Below are 22,578 nucleotides of genomic sequence, written 5' to 3' on the forward strand. Positions count from 1 at the left end.
AAAACAGTTGAAAGTGTGTACCTTTGGCCTTACTCTCTTAAACTCCTAGTTATGTTAACATTTACATCCCTATTAGGTCTAGTTAACTGATATTAGATATTCCAATATATTATTAAGAAATGCTTATTTTCCACCTGCGGATTTAAATTTTGTTTTATTTTGTAAAAAAACGTAAGATATTTAATCAAGTATTAGTATGTTAAAGAATAAGGTGATCCCATTGTAATCAGACTTATTTATATTAAGCTATTGTATAGCTTCTATCGCGGGCCTTGAGCGCGGAGACCGAATCGAGAAATTCCGTAACGAAAAAACCTCACGCTCCCCACTCCGACGGGCGGAGGTGTAGCTTGAAGGCATAGCATGCAATAGCTTTACCGCGGCAGTTCCCGTCACACGTCGTTTTTTTTTATTATTATAATTTATATCATTGTTAACTATAATTACTTAGTTAGTTATTTATTTAATAAATTTATTATAAAAATTACATAGTGGTTTTATTTTTTGTAAAAATGCATTCCCTTGAAGCCGATCAACTATTATTAGTTGAATCAGCAAACGTGATTGTTCTGCCTTAGCAGCTGCATTACAAATATTTAGAAAATATTTTACGACCATATTTTGTACCTACATGAATAGATAAATAAAAATAAGTAAAATTATTTTGAATGACTCTGGTTAAGAGGGCTTATTCAATTTAACGCAAGTCAAAATCTCCGCGATCTATTACGATAGATCGCGGCTTGCGCTATCCTTTTACTATGAACAGCATAAGTCCACAGGAGAGCGCCGAGCAACATGTCCTCTCTCTGGAAAGGCTCGCTGCCGACTGATTTTAATCGGGTCGCGCGCAGTGTTTTATAGTACTTTAAAAAAAATTGTAGAAAAATAATAGAGGTACCTTAGTTGATTTTTTAAATTTTATCTTATAAGTAAGACGTTCTTTTATTGCAATATGTAAAAATTATATTAAACTAAGTCAAATATCTTGGTGAAAATAATCATTTTGTCGACTATAATTTCTAAAAAAATTCACATTGTTCGGATTTTAATTTCGTAAGTTAGGAGTCCAAAATAAAAAAATCTTTTAACTAACTATTTTAATAAGGATTTTTGCAGTTAGTTAAAAAAAATTGTGTGTTAGATCTGTCAGCGATTTCAGATATTTTTAGCTTCGAAATTGACACTAAAAGCGAAATCAAGTAATCATCGGCTCAGTTATCTTGATGGTATTCACAAATACTGTATTAATTGAAAAAAACTCTTAACTAACTATATAGACAATAAAATTTCCTAAAATTATTAGTAATTCATATGTTTGTAAGATAAGTGGTTGATGGACAATCTGGTTTGAAAAATCACATATTTGAGCCAAACAGCGCACGGACCGCGTACACGGCCTTAAAGACACTGCGATATATACTATAATTTTATGCAGGATACCTATTAACATAGCTATCTGAAACAGATTTCATATACGACACAAACTTTCATGTATATAAATAACTGCAGCAACTGTACAAAACTGTTGAAAATTAGTGTACATAATGCAAAAACTACTGTACAGATTTTGGTTTAAAATCACTATCACTATCAACATAAAGAGGTACAAAAACAAGGAGAAATAAAACAGGGATTGTATTTCATAATAATGTAATCATATTTTAATACATAGGTACTTAATTAAGAATATCACCTAAGAGCAATAAACCTATATCACGATCACGAAGGGTTATTTAATTACGAGTATCAATACTGTGTTTTGTTCTGCAAATTAAGACAAAAATCATCATGGATGAAAATGAAATTCCATTACTTAGAGATTTAAATTTCGGCAGGTACTTAGGTATCAAAATCGGAAAAATTGTAATTCGTAGTTCTAGTTCATACTAATTCGTACATTGTCAAAATGTTGCCATACGAATCCTATGTTTATCAAATAATCTGGCGCCTCTACAGTCTACTTTTGTAACCGTTATTAGAAGACTTCACATTTACAAAAATATTTTGTAACTTTTCTCCGAGGTTCATCTGGCGTGTCACAACAGCTAGGGTTTTGCATCATAGTATCTCTAATTAAAAAAGTGAACGTCAAACGTCTAAGTGATAATGTCAAATTGGCTACCCATGTCAATGTCATAGGACATGAGGCCGTTTCGGGCCGTTTTGTTTTTTATTGTTTGTAAACAGTTCAACTTAAAATTTTCCAATCCTTGTAAAATATTTGTTTAAATAATGGCAGATTCCGACTTATCAGATCTAAGAAAACAATGCTTGAACAGTTTGTATTTGTGTTCAGACAATATTTCGAAGTATTTGGATGAAGGAAGAAATAATGAATATGAGAAACTAAAGTCGATTGTAAAAGAATATTGTCTCATGGAAGCTCAGCAAGATGTAGCAATCCAAGCTCTGGAAAAAACCAAGGTACTGAAGCTGCAAAAAATGATTTTTTTACACCTACCTGTATATAATTACACATACATCTTTTAATTTATGAAGTACTAACTACTATATAATAGTATGTTCTTCTCTTAAATGTTCTTCTATTGCTTATGTGTTTATATAAATTATTAATAATATTATTTATTTTATACTTCAGAAAGAAATAGACGCAACAAACGTAGACACATTAGAAAATAAATTTAAAGCTAATCTAAGTAGTATGGCTGGAAAACGTCTAGATGTTAATAGGCATCCGTACATGTTGGAACTAAATAAACATATCGAAAAGGGACTAGAAAATGCTAGAAGTAAGTAGTCTTGATTTTTGGTACATAATGAAAAATTAATATTGGTCAAAATAATATGGGTTGGCAAGGTCCGCCTAAAGCAAAAGGGGCGCAAAGTAAGGACTTAAGAAAATTTTTGATCCAAAGTGAAATTTTTTTTTGCGCGTCAACGGAGCCCCGCGAAAAACCTAACCTAACGTAACTTTGAGAGCGAATATCTCGGCCATTTTTTATTTTAGAGAAAATTTGTTCCTATAAAACATGCTTATATTAGTGTAATCTTTACGATAAAACAGTAATAAATAGGTGTTATAATGACACCAACTCCATCAAAAATTTTCTGTCCTGCGCCCCTTTTGCTTTAGTCCAACCATTGGCAATGTTAACTAAATACATGAGCATGATTCAAATGAATAGGAGTGTTTACTAGACTTGTTAGATTATTTTATTGTTATAGTTTTGATTACAGTCATAAACACTATTAATTGTAATGTTTGTAAAAACTTTTTCAGATAATTTGGATGACTCAGACCTAGCAATTACGGAAACTCAAGATAGACTTGTAAGTATTTAAGTGTTAATGTGAAGAATAAGTTTCCATTTGAAGAATTATTGATTTTATTCATATACATAGAACTGCTTTCATTTAAATAAACCGTATTGATAGTTTCAACTAATACTATTTTCATTCCCGTTTTTGATAGCCAAACTTAATGTTTCTTAATAATCTATACTAATATTATAAAGCTGAAGAGTTTGTTTGTTTGAACGCGCTAATCTCGGGAACTACTGGTCGGATTTGAAAAATTCTTTCGGTGTTAGATAGCTCATTTATCGAGGAAGGCTATAGGGTATATATCATCACGCTACAACCATCAGGAGTGGAGCCACAGGGGTGAAACCGCGCGGAGCAGCTAGTGTTACATATTATTAATGACAAATTTTAACAACTGTTTCAGATTGATCCAATAACAAAGAAGGCAATAGTTAACCCAGTGAGGAACACAAACTGTGGCCACATTTATGAAGAGGAAGTTATTATGAAAATCATACAAAAGAAGAAACTTAGATGTCCAGGTAAAAATGGACTGATTTTCCAGTTTTTTTTAATTTTGACATATTATTATTTTAGCTGTTTTTCTCGAAATAAATAAATTATTTTAGTTAAAATATTATAATAATGAATTTACACACGGTATGCCATATTAAAAATTTACTTTTATATGATTTTATATAAAAAATATATTTATCTTGTTCTTTTTCAGTTGCTGGTTGTGGAAATCGAGAGCCACTAATCAGGCAACACTTAATAAGTGATGAAGAACTGAAATTCCGTTTGGCACTCACACAGCACTCTACTATGATTGAGGAAAGATCTGTATTGGATCTTGATGATACTACTTAGTGATAATAAAATATATTTTTGTTGCTTACTTATGTGTTTTATTTAACTTCAGATTATCTATTCTTTACATTATTCTGAATCCTGCATTCATTTATTAATGTTACAAGTTTTTCTTCATATGTCATTACCTAATCATTATCTGAATCACGCATTTTTTTCTTTAAACGAATGCCCATGAAGACCTGGCTCAAACCAGACTCCCTCTTCAATTATTCGTAGAAGGATGAGGATCAGAGAAAGGGAAATGAAATAAAACAAAAATAGAACTGGAAAGTGCATTAAGATTTAATTTAGCACATTTAAAACAACGCGTAAATTTTAATAAATGCAATATTAAAGTTGTGATTAGAGTCATACATAAATACTAGAAGTCTTTAAAAGTTAAAACAATTTTATTGGGAACAATAATTGAACCGATTATTTTCTCTTTACTATAATAATAATAATATGGCAAATGAAATACATAGAAATCTGAAATTCTACGAAAACAGTAGATCATCTTCCTATTTTATCTATAAAGGGTCCACCTTTCTTTGCCCAATATAATTATTACTAATTTTCAGATTATCCAAAAAGGATCTATTTTGGCAGTCACACTGGTACGCTCTAATCTCTATTAGGCCAAGAAAGCTATCAAAAATATATTATGTTTGTAGGCATATAAGCATTATATGCAGAAAATATTGATTTTTAATTATTAAATATTATTAAACCCGAGTGGGTCATGTAAATATTGTAGAAGTGTTGTACTAGATTAGTTTTGTATGTCGTGCATTTTTAATACGAAGAATTATTGTTATTTTTTTACGAATTTATTGGAGATTAAAAATACTAGCTTATTTAAGAAAATCTAAATTGAAATTTTAATATTTGGTCCATAATCTACGGTAATCTAGTTCATACTAAGTTCATAGACAATTTTAATATAAAGAAAAGTTAAATTTGGTTACAAATTAAGGTAGCTACAAATTCATGGTAAACATACTTTGTTGAGCAACAGATGATCAACATCTGTGATGAAGTGCAGGAATGTTGCAAGTTATTTTTGAAGTGAAACTTCTTTATCGGGGTTGGAAAAAAAATTTTGTGTAACATTTTTTCGTTACGCGTGACATTTTTCCGTTACGCGCCATCTTTGTCTTATCCCTACCACGCGTGATTCGACGTATTTCTGTAAAGTTGCTTAAAGTATTTTTTTTTAAATATGGTCATAAAGAGGTTTCGCTTCTTACGTGTGTACACTAGTACACGCACACATTTTTTTTTAAATTATTGCTTCTCGGGTTGAGATATTCAAAACATGCCTGAGTCATCAACTCTGCAACTGGCAACACATAGTGTTCCTTAGTTGTTGTTCAACTCCGCAACACGTTGAATGAACTTTGTTACTTAACTTATGTTTACGATGAACACGAGGCTTCACAAATTTAATTTAAACACTGCCATAGTAAACACACAACGAATCCTTTTTTTGATCTGTGGTTAAGTTGTATAGTTTTTTAATGTTTGACAAATAAACTAACCTCGTTTTGAGAGAATATAAATAAATTATACTTATAAGTAAATATTTAAGCTGGGTACGATTAATTTTAAATACTACCACAATTCTTATACATATAATAAAATTGGGTTCATATCATATAAGTAACAAAAGCACCTTATTCTTAAATTTGTGCTAGATACGGAAACGGTGCTTTAATAAGTGCACTATGGGATTCATAACAATTATGAACTAGACTATCTTATAAGATTAAGTAAGCAAAATTGAACTTTATACGCTAAGAATTAAATACGAAATCACAAAAACAAATACGTATATAAAACTACTATTAGTACATGATAAAATTACTATTATATAATTATATCTTATGTTGTACTTGGAGTATTTCATCAGTATTGCTCGAAGTGAATAATTTTATTACATTTATTGTAATTAAAAAAAAAGTACAAAGAAATGTCTTTAAAAATACATTGAATACAAAAGCCACGTAAAATGCAGTGACGAAAATATGATTGGATATAAATCACCAAAATTAGTCCTATTAGGATTACTTTAATACTTCAAAATATACAAATTCGAAAAATATGAAATTAAAAAAAAAATGATGAATAAAAAAATTCTGCAAACAAAAATACTTTAAGATAAATAAATAAATTTTAGATCTATATTATTCTATGACAATATTAAATAGTTAACATCTTCTAGTAACGTCTAATAAATATGAACAGCGAGTCAATTCCATCAATAAGAGTACCTAGACATATTATCAATATTTTTGGCATCAACAGACTCTTTCGACAACCAAGCATGCTTTGTGCGATGTTTTATTTATTCCTCTAATTTCTAACATGTAGTAAAATTGTTAAAAAGTACAGTCTATGAAATAGAAGGATTAAAAAAGATTAGGATAAGTTTAGTTGCTTCGAAAAATGTTGAATAATTTTTTTTTTTACTAAGTATGTTATCAAAGATTGCCAAAAAAATTAATAAATAACACTCTTGAAATAGTGCTTGTAAAAATATTTAAAAGAGGAATTTTATCTCCAGTGCATTTTGGGATGAAACACACATTACGTTAATAAGAAAAGTGACAACAGTCACAAAGAAGCTAAAGGCTTCATAACAAATTTTATGTACTTAGGTTCCAATAGACCCAAGTTAATGACTTTTTTGTAATCATTCACTCCCTTCAGATATCTTTTTAATAATATCAAAAGCACACGTTCTCAATTCTTCGCTAAAATCTTTTCTAGTATCGACCAACTTTTGCAACCCGTTATGTACTTTCGTTTTATTATAATCGCGTAAGATAGTTTCACATTTTGACGTGACATCCAAAAACGCAAGCAAATTCTCAGCGACCTCTACCGGCATTTTAGCGCAATTAGTCTCGATTAGAACGGACAAGTGCTTGCCGATTTCCGACTCTATTAAGTGGGTGATAAAGTTCTTTTCGTATTCGTCTGTATGTTTGTAGTTGAGGATTTCTATAGCGAGTAGCGTTAGGGCCAGGATAGCTTCATTTTGCATAACCGAGTGCGGGGCTATCAGCATGTTCACTAGATTGAGTATGCATCCTTCAACCTAAAAATAAAATGAAGTTTAATTTATTTACTCTTCTACTAGTATGAAGGCTGGAGCTGTCTAGAGCTGATCGAGAGGTTAGACGTTTCAATATTGCGCTAAACACTGCTGAGTGCAGACGCACAAAAATTAATAACACATTTATAATGGAACACGCAGACAGTACCCGATCGGCTCGACATTAGCAACTTCACTGATTACCTGAAGGTAGATAGACATATTATGTGGGTGCTGACGGCTACGGCGTGGACGGCCGCTAACATGTTCTCTTAATACTTACGCGTCTAAAACGTTCTATTTTCGAAACCCCGGTGAATCAGAAAAGCGTTCGAATGTTCCAATTTCAAATTTCAAAAATACCGCTTTGTTGCTGGACTCCCCCATCCCCTCACCTGCAGCATGTCCCCGTCCGCTGGCCGGCCCCCCCTCACCTGCAGCATGTCCCCGTGCCGCTGGCCGGCCCCCCCCCCTCACCTGCAGCATGTCCCCGTGCCGCTGGCCGGCCCCCCCCCTCACCTGCAGCATGTCCCCGTGCCGCTGGCCGGCCCCCCCTCACCTGCAGCATGTCCCCGTGCCGCTGGCCGGCCCCCCCTCACCTGCAGCATGTCCCCGTGCCGCTGGCCGGCCCCCCCTCACCTGCAGCATGTCCCCGTGCCGCTGGCCGGCCCCCCCCTCACCTGCAGCATGTCCCCGTGCCGCTGGCCGGCCCCCCCTCACCTGCAGCATGTCCCCGTGCCGCTGGCCGGCCCCCCCTCACCTGCAGCATGTCCCCGTGCCGCTGGCCGGCCCCCCCTCACCTGCAGCATGTCCCCGTGCCGCTGGCCGGCCCCCCCTCACCTGCAGCATGTCCCCGTGCCGCTGGCCGGCCCCCCCTCACCTGCAGCATGTCCCCGTGCCGCTGGCCGGCCCCCCCTCACCTGCAGCATGTCCCCGTGCCGCTGGCCGGCCCCCCCTCACCTGCAGCATGTCCCCGTGCCGCTGGCCGGCCCCCCCCTCACCTGCAGCATGTCCCCGTGCCGCGGGCCGGCCCCCCCCCTCACCTGCAGCATGTCCCCGTGCCGCTGGCCGGCCCCCCCCTCACCTGCAGCATGTCCCCGTGCCGCTGGCCGGCCCCCCCCTCACCTGCAGCATGTCCCCGTGCCGCTGGCCGGCCCCCCCTCACCTGCAGCATGTCCCCGTGCCGCTGGCCGGCCCCCCCCCCCCCTGCAGCATGTCCCCGTGCCGCTGGCCGGCCCCCCCCCTCACCTGCAGCATGTCCCCGTGCCGCTGGCCGGCCCCCCCCTCACCTGCAGCATGTCCCCGTGCCGCTGGCCGGCCCCCCCCTCACCTGCAGCATGTCCCCGTGCCGCTGGCCGGCCCCCCCTCACCTGCAGCATGTCCCCGTGCCGCTGGCCGGCCCCCCCCTCACCTGCAGCATGTCCCCGTGCCGCTGGCCGGCCCCCCCTCACCTGCAGCATGTCCCCGTGCCGCTGGCCGGCCCCCCCTCACCTGCAGCATGTCCCCGTGCCGCTGGCCGGCCCCCCCCTCACCTGCAGCATGTCCCCGTGCCGCTGGCCGGCCCCCCCTCACCTGCAGCATGTCCCCGTGCCGCTGGCCGGCCCCCCCTCACCTGCAGCATGTCCCCGTGCCGCTGGCCGGCCCCCCCTCACCTGCAGCATGTCCCCGTGCCGCTGGCCGGCCCCCCCTCACCTGCAGCATGTCCCCGTGCCGCTGGCCGGCCCCCCCCTCACCTGCAGCATGTCCCCGTGCCGCTGGCCGGCCCCCCCTCACCTGCCGCATGTCCCCGTGCCGCTGGCCGGCCCCCCCTCACCTGCAGCATGTCCCCGTGCCGCTGGCCGGCCCCCCCCTCACCTGCAGCATGTCCCCGTGCCGCTGGCCGGCCCCCCCTCACCTGCAGCATGTCCCCGTGCCGCTGGCCGGCCCCCCCTCACCTGCAGCATGTCCCCGTGCCGCTGGCCGGCCCCCCCTCACCTGCAGCATGTCCCCGTGCCGCTGGCCGGCCCCCCCCCTCACCTGCAGCATGTCCCCGTGCCGCTGGCCGGCCCCCCCCCTCACCTGCAGCATGTCCCCGGGCCGCTGGCCGGCCCCCCCCCTCACCTGCAGCATGTCCCCGTGCCGCTGGCCGGCCCCCCCTCACCTGCAGCATGTCCCCGTGCCGCTGGCCGGCCCCCCCTCACCTGCAGCATGTCCCCGTGCCGCTGGCCGGCCCCCCCTCACCTGCAGCATGTCCCCGTGCCGCTGGCCGGCCCCCCCTCACCTGCAGCATGTCCCCGTGCCGCTGGCCGGCCCCCCCTCACCTGCAGCATGTCCCCGTGCCGCTGGCCGGCCCCCCCTCACCTGCAGCATGTCCCCGTGCCGCTGGCCGGCCCCCCCTCACCTGCAGCATGTCCCCGTGCCGCTCGCTGGCCACGTGGCGCACGGTCCAGGCGAGCAGGCGCGGCGCCTCGCCCGCGGCGCCCGCGTGCTCGCCCGCGCTGCCCCAGCGCGATATCGCGCCGAGCGCAGCTTTGTTGCTGGACACCAAGCGCGCTACGCCCTCTGGAATTATAAAAAAAAAAATATAGAGCAACTTAGGCTCGTCGCAAACGGGCCATCGACCACAGCTACGAGTGGCAACAGCCACTCGACACATTTTTTCATAATATTCTGCATTGTAGACACTTCTGTAGCGAGTGCTCGCCTCCAGTCAACCACTTGTTATAGGTCAATGTATAGACGACAACAGAAGACATCAGAATTAATAATTAAACATGCCTAAAAGATGTTTTATAAAATTCAAAACTTATTGAAATGAAATGAAAATGAAATGAAAATACGTTTATTATGGATAAATGTATGGATAATGTACATGACGTCACGTCGTGGAGTAAGGCGACGATTTTGGTATCTATAAATGTTACCAAAGTTTCACTTTTGACACATTTGCTGGGCACAAAACACTCTTTTTAATTGACTCACCCTGTCCATCGACCAACATTCTCAAAGCTGCTAAGAGTTTATACGCAACATGATGATCATCCACATTCGGCAAGCACTTTATCAACAAGGGCGCGGCCCTGCCTTGCACCGCAGACACTCTCTTATTAGCCACTGGGACACTCAAGTTCCTTATAGCGGAGAGAGAGGCGTGTTGTATCTGGTTAAGGGTGGACTTCTCTAAGGGGATTGTCTCACCAGAGTTTTGTTTTATACTTAGGTTGTGGTACACTTCGAAAATATCTGGAAATGAAAAACGATGCAATAAGAAACCAAATTTTCATCATCAGAGTAAAATTATTATTCTTTTTAATTTCAAAATCTGGCAAAATCAATATTTTATGTTATTTTCTAATACATAAAGCTACACAATACATTACTACCATGTATCATCAAAATACATCTGTGGTTTTCATGTGAAAACAAACATACATACAATACCAAGTTTATAAAAATAACTCTCACATATATACACTACTTTATAAATAATTATTCATTTAAAACTTACCCAACAGCTTATCAAATATCTTATCGTTCATCATTTGTATGCAATAATCGTCTTGCCTTGCAAAGTTACCGATAGCAAGTAATGCCGTTCCTAGTAAATGATGGTTTGGTGAATCCAGCCATTTTACCATTGTTAAATACACTTCACCCACACCATCTTTGTAAAGAATGGGCATTGCTTCATCTGGGAATAAAATATTGCAAAAATACATGTAAAGTAAAGGTAGAAGGTTAGGTAAAATATTTTTGAAGTGAAACTTCTTTAGGCATGTTGAGAGTAAAATTTCAAGGTCATTCATCATGGCAATACTGTCACGAAAGGAGATGATTTTGGTATATCTTATCAAAGAAGTTTCACTTCTGACATAGATAGGTTTGTTTTTATTAACTTATTATTATTAGCCTTTGATCAGACTTTAGACATGTATGTATTATAATATATGGTAGATTTTATTTTTGTTACTATCTATTATTAATTTATCATCAGCTATTTTAAGTGGGAAAATTTTGTTTTTTACACTTTTCAGGCAATTGACTTTCAGGTAAAAATGTTTTTCCACTTTTTTAAATTAATATTTTACACTTGTAATCTTTATTTTACAAAGTTCTTTTACAATTAATTAACTGGCCAATAATAATCTTAATCATAAACAGAAATACTAGATCTCACCTCCAGTCAATATTAGTATAACCAAATAGCATGCTTGTTTCACTATCCCTTCCACCTGTGAGTCATCAGCGCTCAGCTCTCCTGCCTCATGTCTTTGTAATAAATGGTTGAGACGCACACACACTAGTTGTGCACCACCTTCTTTGGCTAGTAAGGTTTTTACTGTGTCTGGAAGTATTTTTAGTGATTATTGGATACTGAATATATGTTTTAAATGTTTTCTTATACTTTTCTGCTTAGTAAGACATTTACTATAAAAATATTGCACAATAACTTTGCGGCTAAATAAGATTAGTATTTAGGAATTAAATATGATAAACAGTGCACATATACAAAGAGCACAGATTAAAAGAAAAATAATTTTATCAAAGGATAACAATACAGCATGACAGATGGAAAATAATCTATACTAATAATAATATTATAAAGAGGAAAGGTTTGTATGTATGTATGGTCTTCATGCATAAACTACTGAACCGATTATAATAAAATTAGAACACATATGGAAGGTAACTTGGATTAACACATAGGATAGGTTTTATCCCGGAAATCCCACGGGAACGGGAACTATGCAGGTTTTCCTTTGAAAACGGGGGCGAAGACGCGGGCGAAAAGCTAGTGTTAAATATAAAAAAATACATGCCATGTTCCCGCACTTGTGAATGCAAGTGTTCTAGACAGAGCTCTGACAATTCCACATTTGTGGTTTCCTTCAGCACTTTCAACACGGCCACATTTATTTCATCGCTATACAGGAATTCAGGTGCATTATCATTTATCACACTCAGTATTAAAAGAACTGTAGAAACAAGATCGTCATTCATATCATCTTTCTTTAGTTCAGCTATCAATACATTTTTGCAATTTTCTACAACTCCACACTTGTCCAAAGAATCTGAGAATTCCTGCCCTCCGATTGCATAGTTCAACAGTGTCTTACAAATGAGTATTTGGATCTCGTCAAATTCAGTCACTTTTAAAGTATTGGTCAATAAGTTATTCAATATTTGTACTCCATTGTTTTCAAGCATGATTTTCCTTGAAACATCACAGTCACAGCATAAATTACCTAGTGCTCGAAGGCATTGCTTCGTGAGTTCGAACTTAGCGATACACAACTCTTTGGTTAAAATACTAAGTATTGGTTCGATAATTTCTTTTTGTGCGTACGTTTCACGTTTATCCTCACATTTCGCAACCTCTGATACAGCCTGAACACTCAATAATACGATAGATTCGTCCTTACTCTTTAATAAGGATTTCAAACATGATGAAACATCGAATTCGTAGTTTTTACCGGCAGCAATAATTTCGTTTAATTTTGCCTTTAAATCGTTCACATTATTTATGTTTTGTATAACAAGAGTCTCGAAAGAAGTAGATTTCTTTGCTGACGGCCCTGGAATATATGGTTATATATTAATATAAAAGGATAACATTAATTATTCACTGTTGTGCTGAACTGTAACATGCTAAATTTTACCGTCCATTGTGCTATGCTGTAAATTACAATTGTAAAGAAATGAATAAATTCAATTGGATGCTTTTAAGGATTTTTCTTCGTTGCAAAATATTCAACTGATTTCATCTTATTAATTTTGAATAGGTACATTACATTTTGTGCTCTACACAGAAAATGAAACTGAGCAAATCGATGTCCAATTGGCTGTAACGTCAGATGTCAAAACAATTGAGATGTCAAATTCTTGTCAAAAGATTATTGAATGCATTCCATTTTATTGAAAATCAAACTGTACTTAAAAATATATAGTTCAAATTTACATTGAAATACTGTGGAAATACATATCTCCGTTTATTCCACGTTTATTTAAATCTAATAAACATTTAAAATTTACTAGTGACTGTAGTAGTCACGTAGTAGTAGTAGAACCTCAGAGCAATAAACCTATAGAGTACTTGTATCGAGCGTATACAATTTACATATATTTGTTTCTCTTTATCTAAAGAAAACGTCGTATGAAAGAATGAGACAGCTATAGACAACAAGCTACGTTTCAACATAGTCATGGCACCATTTTTACTATAGGTACGTATTTAGATAGATAGAAGGTGATAGTGATGGGATGTGCTTCAATCGATAAAATCGTGAATGTATTTTGCATTTACGGTTTCGTGAAATAATAAATAAAAAAAACAAAACTTATAATTAATTTCAGTTGAATACATTATTTGTTTAATCCTACGTTTATAATAAATGCGAAATTATGCGAGAATGGATGTTATTCTTTCACTGCGGAACCGATTACAATGAAATTTTGTACATACACACATAGGTTAGGTTTTATCCCGGAAATCCCACGTGAACGGGAACTGTGCAGGATTTTCTTTAAAAACGCGGGCGGAAAGCTAGTATATTATAAAAGAAATTTTAAAACTTGAAATGTAATTTAAAATAAAGAAGGAAATGATGATAAAGTTAAAGGAGTGAGGAGAAAGGCACAGACCACAGTCAGCATGAAGGAATCATGCAGCATTTTAACAAGTTAATAAAAGGACAGTCTTAATGAAAACATTTTCCTAACATCCTACTAATAAAGCGAAAGTTTGTGAGGATGAATGTTTGTTACTCTTTCACGCGAATACTACTAAACCGATTACAATGAAATTTGGAAAAATTACTTTTGATCCCGTAAATCCAACAGGAATGGGAACTATGCGGGTTTTTCTTTGAAAACGCATGTATATTAAGTATGTATTTCAATAGTAGTTTCTCATCTATGAGAACTGTCATTTAATCAACCGTTTAATTTTCACATAGTTACACATTTAAAGTAACTTATGTGTAAAAAATTTCAAAATAAAAACTCTCAACACTCTCTTTAATCAAATGTATTTATTATCTACAGGAACAAAAAAAAACGTAAGCGTAAGATTGCACAATTCTTCTAGAGTATCCATCTTGATAACACGCAGGCTCGAAATGCAGTGAACACAATATAGCAAATTGTGGCGGCGTCCAATCAACTCATGTCTCATGTTTTATACCCATTTTTTATTTAGCTCTGGAAATCTAAAACAAAATGAATTTATTAATAATCTGAAAGAGAAATTAATAAACAACAAACGAAAACTAAAACACATAAGGCAAATAAAACAACCACGTGGTATGTTTTATTTTCCTGCGGTAAAAAATTTACATCTATTATTTGCAACAACAACTACATAATATAAATCTGATATAAGAAACAAAATAAATAAATCAACGTTAATATGAAATAGATTTTTTGTCATAAATCGATAATATACGCTAGATGTGTTACAACACTACGGTGGTAAACAAAATGCCAAACGTGATATTATTGTGACATTTTTTAAAAATTATTTCATTATTTTATATTACACAACCCCATAAAGTGGGTAAATGTTACAGTTACAACATAAAATTACAAAAAAGCGCTTGATAAAACCTTCAAATAGGTTTAAAACATAAATATTTATCAATTTGCTGAAAATCACTTACCGATGGAAAGATATTTGCACATTGTTTTTATCCAAAACTCCCATTCGACTAGTGATAGCCGGTTGATAAACATACAATAGTTATTTTAGCACACTGACAAATAAAAAGAAACACTATACACTTTATATTTTCTAAATATTTCGTTAAAAACACTTGACGCACTGAGCCCACCAGCTGGTTGGAAAACAAACTGACTGCCGGCGCGCTACGTTTGAAGACAGTGCAGATACTCTATCGCTATCTCAATCTGGCTTATGCTGTTATTGACTAAGAGTAAGTAGATTAGAAAATATGTATTTTGTTCTGTCTCAATATAAGAACTCTATAGGTTTATTGCTCTTAGAGTAGAACTTATAGACTTTCCAGTGTACGTATTTAAGTCCGTACCTATGTTTCTAGATTCTAGGCCATAAAATAGTTATAGGTAGGTACAAATAATATTTCAGAAGATCTAAATAGAACAAAACTTTGCAAATCATAATCAGGCTAGGCGTATTTCATGTACAAAAAATTACGATTATTATTATGTACCTACGTCGTAAAAAATTCAACACCATTACATAACAATGCAATTATTTTTAGGAACTTTGCGTGAAATATTACATTTTTATGTGGTTAGAGCGTAGGTAGGTGTTTTAGTAATAAAAATATAGTTTCGGTAACCGCAGGATCGTTAAAAATATTCTTGAAAACTTTTTGTTTGGATATATTTTATGAAATGTGAACAGTAATGTATAAAATAGAACATGAAACTTTTTTACGCTTACCTTTTATTTGCGGCAACCGCAGCTTCCGACCAGACGTTTAGATATGAACAAAAGCAAAATTATGGCTTAGGTAGACCTATTATGTAAGTATATAATACTAGATTCCGCGGCTTCGCCCGCGTTTGCAAAGGAAAACCCGCATAGTTCCCGTTCCCGTGGGATTTCCGGGATAAAAACTATCCTATGTGTTAATCCAAGTTACCCTCTATATGTGTGCTAAATTTCATTGTAATCGGTTCAGTAGTTTTTACGTGAAAGAGTAACAAACATCCATACATCCATACAAATTTTCGCATTTATAATATTAGTAGGATTTCGACTACGGACTAATCTATTATCACGACATAGTACCTAGTACAAGTCTTTGTATCTGCTATCATAATATTTTTCTTGATAATTCTCTTGTAAAGACAATTCCTCTGAATTTAAGATGTTTTACGTAGGTATAGGTACCTAGGTAGGTACAGGTATAGATTCTCCAAGATTCTCCGTACTGTCATGATGCACTGCACGGGACCCTACCTGCATAAAATTAAAATGCATTTCCACAGATTAAACTATCGAAGAATGTTCAAAGGCTACCCTTACCCTGAACCGCTGCCTTCATCAACGTCTCGCTACATCAGATCACCATACAAAAACATTTACCAGGGTATTAACAGACGGTTAAAAGGTGATATGGACAAGCGGGTATATAACAAAAAGTTCAAATATGCAGCTAAGCCGATCGGTCATCATTTGTATTGTGAAGGCGTGTTTGATTGTATTGTAAGTACCTACCTATTAATAATTACAAATATAAATAAATGTACGCAAATATGAATTATTAAATGATTTGGAAGTAGAATTTGATACCTAATTGTTTGTGAGTTTTGATACATTTTCAAAACTTTAATATTATTCCCGGGTGACATCATTTATTTATTATACAAGGAACCTACACAAGCGACTAATCTAAGATACATAAATAAATCTGTAGAAGGGTCAATTCTGTACTTTGAAAATATTGAAAGAATAAATAGCAGGGGGTGTTACTGGATCGATACCAAACCCAAATATGTGATTAAATAAATTTTTGTCTGTCTGTCTGTATGTGAATGCATCACGTAAAAACTAACGGTTCGATTACGATGAAACTTGGTATAATTATACCTTATTATCTTGGGCATAAAAAAGGATACTTTTTATCCCGGAAAAATACGTAGAAAAAATAAATCTTTATTTTTCTTAATTTTTCCGCGCGGACGGAGTCGCGGGCGGAAGCTAGTGCTCCATAAAAATTAGATAGGTCAATAATAAACTTTTATACCCAAACGACAAGAAAAGGTTATACTTACTAGTAATAATGCAGAACCTAACTATTTTTTTTTAGATTTCCCGCATGGCGATAGAAACAAATGGTAGTATTCCAATAATTCTTCGTGGTGGTGTTGGATATAAGTACTTCAGTGTGGCGATCAAAGCGTACCCAGGGGAGGAACTTTCTGGAACAGTTCGAGCTTATTGCCCGTCGCCTAATGTCGATGGATCATAAAAAAGAGGGTGTGAACCGACACGTGTCAGAAGTGAAACTTCTTTGGCAAGATTCAAACGTACCAAAATTGTCGCCTTACTGACGTGACGGTATTGCCATGACGCGACCTTGAAATTTTACTCTCAATGCACCTAAAGAAGTTTCACTTCAAAAATATGGAGATACACGGATCTCGTTCAGCTGGTCAAAATAATTTAGAGAGAATAAAGCAATCCACATTTTTCGATATGTATATGTATAAAAGTTATTTAAAAAAATCTAAATAACATTACCGACGTTACCTATCTTAGGTCTTAATTATAAATCTAACGAAATTTCTAAGTTATGGAATAGCTGCTCTTTGACCTACGACGAATCTACGAAGGGAAAAATCAAATCGAATCTAAAACGAATATAGGTACCTACCTAGTAAGTATTTAAAACCACTTTAAACTTTCAAAAATAAATTTACAGTATTGTAATTGTCATTATCAATAATAAGCAATTACGTGATATTATAATATAACATAATTTATAAGTAAACTAGCGGTCCGCCCCGGCTTCGCCCGTGGTACATATTAACGTTTTCTCTACATAAGAACCATCCTCGTACTTCAAGGAATATAATAAAAAAAGAATTATCGAAATCGGTTCAGCCGTTCTCGAGTTATGGAATTACAACGAAAAGTGGCATTGATTTTTATATATTAGATAAGTGTATGAATTTTATCAAAGGTTACTTAGACATTGCTATGCAGCATACACAGGAGACTGTGACCCATCTATTTTGTTTTAAGGTAAGTATATCGAGATCTATTTGGGGTCATAATATTATTGATAAGTAGAGTTTATGTTTTGATACAGTGTGATTTTAAATTATTTTTAATAATTATAAGAATATTGATAATATAAGAAGTCAAAGAAGTCATAAATTTTAATTAACGATTTTAATTAAGCTGATTGATTTCATTCGTTTATTTTACTGCTGAATAAGAGTTCAATAAAATTTTATAGAAGAAACTGTCTTTTTATTTTTTTCCCTATATTATTGGTTTGTTCTTTCAATGATAAGGTATTGTAAATTACAATACATTCGTTCAAGCTTGCCGTACTTATTTAATTGATGATTGTAAGATCACTATACACAAGGCATTTATGTACACGTTTTCTTGCCACAGACTAATAGATAAACAAGTCTTACTATAAAATTAGAAACAATTAACTCATTCAGTTCCTGCGGGATTGAAGCGGTTTTAACTACTTAGTTAGTTATATAGGGTGTTTGTTAATGTAATGCTATATCATGTTCGCAATTGTACATGTGCGTATATTTCTAACTTTAATTACAGATATATTTAAACAGCATAATAATATTTCGTTAAAAAGGCGATACCGCCGTACCTCTTCTTCTTCTGGTATGTTAGCAAAGTCAGAAGAACAAAATATTATAAGATGCTAGAATCTATAGGTACCTATGGTAAATATTTGTCCCTCCTTTATATCAAGACCCGCCTCCTTGGTACAGTCACAGTATTACAATATTATTTATAGATATTGTAATACTGTGATACAGTATTACAATATCTATAAATAATATTACAGTGGGAGCGTAGATGTGGTAGAGACAAAGGGTCCTGGGTTCGAATCCCGGTGGAGAAGAAAATATAATGGTCTCGGTCTGCAAGGACACAAAAGGCTAATCACCTAATTGTCCCTAAATAAAATCGATCAGTGAAACAGATGCATGCACAATGCATCTGCCACTGACACAGGACTTCAATTATTGTCAAGACAAAAAACTTCCGCAACAAACATTGCAACCAATTAACCTTTTTAATGTGGTTAATAGAAATGTAAAAACCTGTGGTAAAAACATTTAAACTAGATTGCAATGTTTAATATTATGTCTATACATTCGAGTCTGAGTTGACTTGGAACGACGCCCAAGTATTGGGAATGTGTTGATAGATAAATATTAGTGACACTGTATTATCTAAATAAACCCTTTACGTCACACATTTTTTGAAGTAATTAACTTGTGTTTAATGTTTTGTATGAATTAATGCTTTCTAAAAAATGTATTATTAATTAAATATTCGAACCGGACTTAGTTTCCTACACACTAAAAAAATATCAAGAACTTAGTTACGTCTTATAACCTATCGGTTAAAAATATTTCTGTACAGATTCATTAATTTTGTTCTGTCGAAGCTGAGATAAAAACTTAACTACGAAAATAAAAAAATAACATTAGACAAAATAAAACTGCAGTAGTTTACTATTAGTACATACTGTTTCTTAAATCAAAAAGCGAAAGATCACAGAAAAAATACTTTTCAAATAATATGATAAGACTTGAGTATCGGAACCTCTTAAAATATAATATATATACAGTATTATCTATTATCGGAACAACCTGTATACGCGTTAATTGCCTACCCACTTTTGTGGTTATACGAATAATTACAATCTCAATTAATGACATTCTAAGTGCATGTAAACAGTGTTAGTGCTGTGAAGTGTTGAGGAATAATATTATGTATTTAAACGGAATTGCAGATTTCTTTACACGTCATAGGGAGTGTCTTGAAAGGGTAAGTCGGTTTTTGCTAATCACGGTATGGTTTGGTTATTGATGATGATACAGGTGATGATAAGCAAATAAATACGTGTATAATCTTATGTTTCTTGCATAGTATTAAAATTTTATGAACATAATTCATTGCACTGCAAAGTATTTTGTTTCGATGATAAATATACCTAGACCTACCTATATATTTTCACGTTTTCTTTTTCTTCACATTGGTAAATTATTGTAGGAATGAATGAATAGAATATACCTATCATGTTCCTAACATGTCAGGTACTTACCTACATGGTTTTTGATGACTATAGTCTTCACACTTCTTAGTGCTAGCTGTAATCCACTATATTTCCTCTTTTAGTTATGTACCTAGAAGGAATTATAAAATGTTCCATAATTCATATCATATCACTGAATAATAAAATTGTAAAATCTTACAAACTTCATGCTACAAACTACCTAGTGGCTAGATCAAACTAAATCGAACAATTAAATATTAATTTTTTCTTTCAGTAGTCGTAAGTATTTACTTTAACATTCCTAATTTAAAAATGCGTCGAATCATAGATAAAAGACATTGTTTCGATTCGATTGCAATAGATTGCAATCCACTTTTTTTATTTGTATAATCAATGTTCAATAGGTAGTCGATTCTTAATTTAAAAATTCGTCGAACCATAGACCATAGAGAAAATAAAAATCCTTTCCATTGCAACCCACATCGAATTGTACCATTGAAAATGTGAGTTCACATCTTCTTGCCATGAAAACCAAAAAAAAAAAATGTGAGTTTTTCTCTTTATTTATAACTAGCTTTCCGCCCGCGGCTTCACCCGCGTTTTCAAAGAAAATCCCGTTACCGTAGGATTTCCGGGATAAAACCTATCCTATGTCATTTCTCGGGTATCAAAATGTCTCTATACCAAATTTCATGCAAATCGGTTCAGTAGTTAAGGCGTGATTGAGTAACAGACAGACAGACAGAGTTACTTTCGCATTTATACTATTCAGTTCTTTAACAAAAGCGGCTATACCGAATGGCACATTTAAAAAATATAACGAATTCATACGTCATATTTTGAATGTTTATTTTTGTTCACAATGCAAATGTCGTCTAAATCAGCGCGCCAAGTCGTTCAATATAATAAGTGACTCTTGTTTTAGATTCGGGAACATTAACACGTCTTGTTGTGTGAAAATGTTACGGAAATATAGTTTTATGTCTATTTCTAATAATGATCGATCCAGATTATTATGAAATTAGCTATCAAGAGAATTATTAAAAGTTTTATGAGTACGGTCATTAATTGTTTATGAGTGCAGTGAACCTTCACCAATTAAAATAGATATTATATTGTTATGATTAAAACATTCACTTTAATTAAAATAATTATAAAAGGCCTAAATAATTATAAAAGGGGCTGGATATTCTTCAGGCAGCTAATTAAACTTTACTTAGAGCATTAATAATGCTCTAAGTAATTAAACGACGACACGTTTAATATAGGCTATTAATGAAACTGCTAATTAAATTAAGCTAATTCGATGTGACATAATTGATAATATAGACTATAAATTACTAGAATAAACACTTACCTATTTAGATACTTCATACTTTGATCCCACGCAGGTAGGTATTAGATATGGATATCTGAAACCAACTTCCTCAAGCGGTGTTTGCGAATTTTGAGACCTTGAAGAAAAGTCTCATCTTTCGAAGCATCTTTCCTTTTAAAATTGGCAACAACGTGTCTTCACGCCTATAACTAAAGAAAATTTCCAACAAAATACAGCACAATAAATGCAAAAAATGTTTCTTCTTCTTCTGGCTTACTAAACCTACCTATACCTACCTACTATTTAAAAATCGATACATATACGACATATACTGCAATATTTTTTCTATTGATATCGGCGTCACTGAACGATTTCTTTATAAAATATTAGTTACGTCTAACACATATTATCATTTAAATACAAAAAAATATATAAATACCTTACTAACTAGTAAGTATGTAAGTACTGAAAAGCAAGATAAAATTTAATGTAATTTAGTTATTGAAATAAATTGCAATACTTTTATAACTAACAATCCTCTAAATATATATAAATACAATATTGACCACTAAAAAGCATTAAAAAGCAATATTTATGAGCAATTATTATAATTTCTAAATGTATCTAAGTAAGTATCATTAAAATATTTTATGATTACATAAATGGAATTTGAAGGAGTTTTACTATTTATTAGGTTTATCACTCACTTTCCAACCACATTCATAGCACTATATATTCCACCGTAATACTATCGTACCTAGTTCTATAAATATGTAACTAAGCTGTTACAAAGGCAATTATGAAAATAATATCTCTATTTTCTCCTCGCTAATCTACGCGTCTGATCCAATTTTAAATGTCAGATAGATAATTGTGCAACGTAACTATTATACCTACCTACTGGCTGCAGATCAAAAGTTCTAGCGACTGTCTCCTGAAGAAACTAATTCAGTTCTCGCCTATTGACGGAACCAACACGTTTCACAATTGGCGCCAAAACTCACGCGCGGCGTGCCTACGCGGTTTTTTTTTTAATTTATGCATTGTTGTTTTAATTGGCAAAGGAACGGTGATATTGTGAAGTTTATGTGATTGAGTGATTTTTTTTTAATTATTAAAAACAATGGAAAGGAAAAGGTGATTTATGATAATGTCATGCACATTTTCACATAAAAAATAAATAATAAAATTATCTATAAGATTTTCAAATAAATCTTATGTAACTAATTGGTTTGTACTTTTAGCAGTATTGTTTAAATAATTATTTTTTTAAATTGGCATGTTATTTTGGAAACTCATTC

General features: G+C 35.8%; 4 protein-coding genes across 15 annotated transcripts in view; 3 read left to right on the forward strand and 1 right to left on the reverse strand.

The window, feature by feature from the left end:
• Nucleotides 1-2,141: 2,141 nt before the first annotated feature.
• Nucleotides 2,142-4,165, forward strand: LOC123692529 (E3 SUMO-protein ligase NSE2-like). The gene is made up of 5 exons (XM_045637288.1): nucleotides 2,142-2,427; nucleotides 2,603-2,753; nucleotides 3,245-3,294; nucleotides 3,692-3,809; nucleotides 3,998-4,165. Exons 1-5 carry the CDS (start codon nucleotides 2,236-2,238, stop codon nucleotides 4,135-4,137), a joined length of 651 nt encoding a protein of 216 aa, XP_045493244.1. The 5' UTR covers nucleotides 2,142-2,235; the 3' UTR covers nucleotides 4,138-4,165.
• Nucleotides 4,166-5,719: 1,554 nt separating this feature from the next.
• LOC123692735 (rap1 GTPase-GDP dissociation stimulator 1-B) lies at nucleotides 5,720-13,005 on the reverse strand. Its single transcript, XM_045637511.1, has 7 exons — nucleotides 12,859-13,005; nucleotides 12,019-12,774; nucleotides 11,376-11,543; nucleotides 10,707-10,889; nucleotides 10,181-10,441; nucleotides 9,600-9,760; nucleotides 5,720-7,222 (listed from the first exon to the last, which is right to left on the reverse strand). The coding sequence occupies exons 1-7, from the start codon at nucleotides 12,863-12,865 to the stop codon at nucleotides 6,815-6,817; spliced, it is 1,944 nt and encodes a 647-aa protein (XP_045493467.1). The 5' UTR covers nucleotides 12,866-13,005; the 3' UTR covers nucleotides 5,720-6,814.
• A 2,684-nt stretch (nucleotides 13,006-15,689) lies between these two features.
• On the forward strand, nucleotides 15,690-17,216 carry LOC123692741. The gene is made up of 3 exons (XM_045637530.1): nucleotides 15,690-15,706; nucleotides 16,175-16,391; nucleotides 16,996-17,216. The coding sequence occupies exons 2-3, from the start codon at nucleotides 16,191-16,193 to the stop codon at nucleotides 17,155-17,157; spliced, it is 363 nt and encodes a 120-aa protein (XP_045493486.1). The 5' UTR covers nucleotides 15,690-15,706; nucleotides 16,175-16,190; the 3' UTR covers nucleotides 17,158-17,216.
• A 2,409-nt stretch (nucleotides 17,217-19,625) lies between these two features.
• Nucleotides 19,626-22,578, forward strand: part of LOC123692738 (uncharacterized protein ZK1073.1) — a 48,325-nt gene continuing 45,372 nt past the window's right edge. For 6 of the 12 annotated variants that reach the window (XM_045637516.1, XM_045637514.1, XM_045637520.1 and 3 more), the window contains exon 1: nucleotides 22,230-22,414. Coding sequence is in view for 10 of the 12 variants with exons in the window: in XM_045637514.1 (XP_045493470.1) it covers nucleotides 22,401-22,414 (14 nt within the window). In the remaining 2 variants the exon portion in view is untranslated. Of the gene's footprint in view, nucleotides 19,731-22,226; nucleotides 22,415-22,578 lie in introns of those variants that run through there. The other 6 variants (XM_045637525.1, XM_045637526.1, XM_045637517.1 and 3 more) reach the window with 5 other exon arrangements.

The sequence above is a fragment of the Colias croceus genome, chromosome 6, assembly GCF_905220415.1.
Source record: "Colias croceus chromosome 6, ilColCroc2.1".
NCBI lineage: Eukaryota > Metazoa > Arthropoda > Insecta > Lepidoptera > Pieridae > Colias > Colias croceus.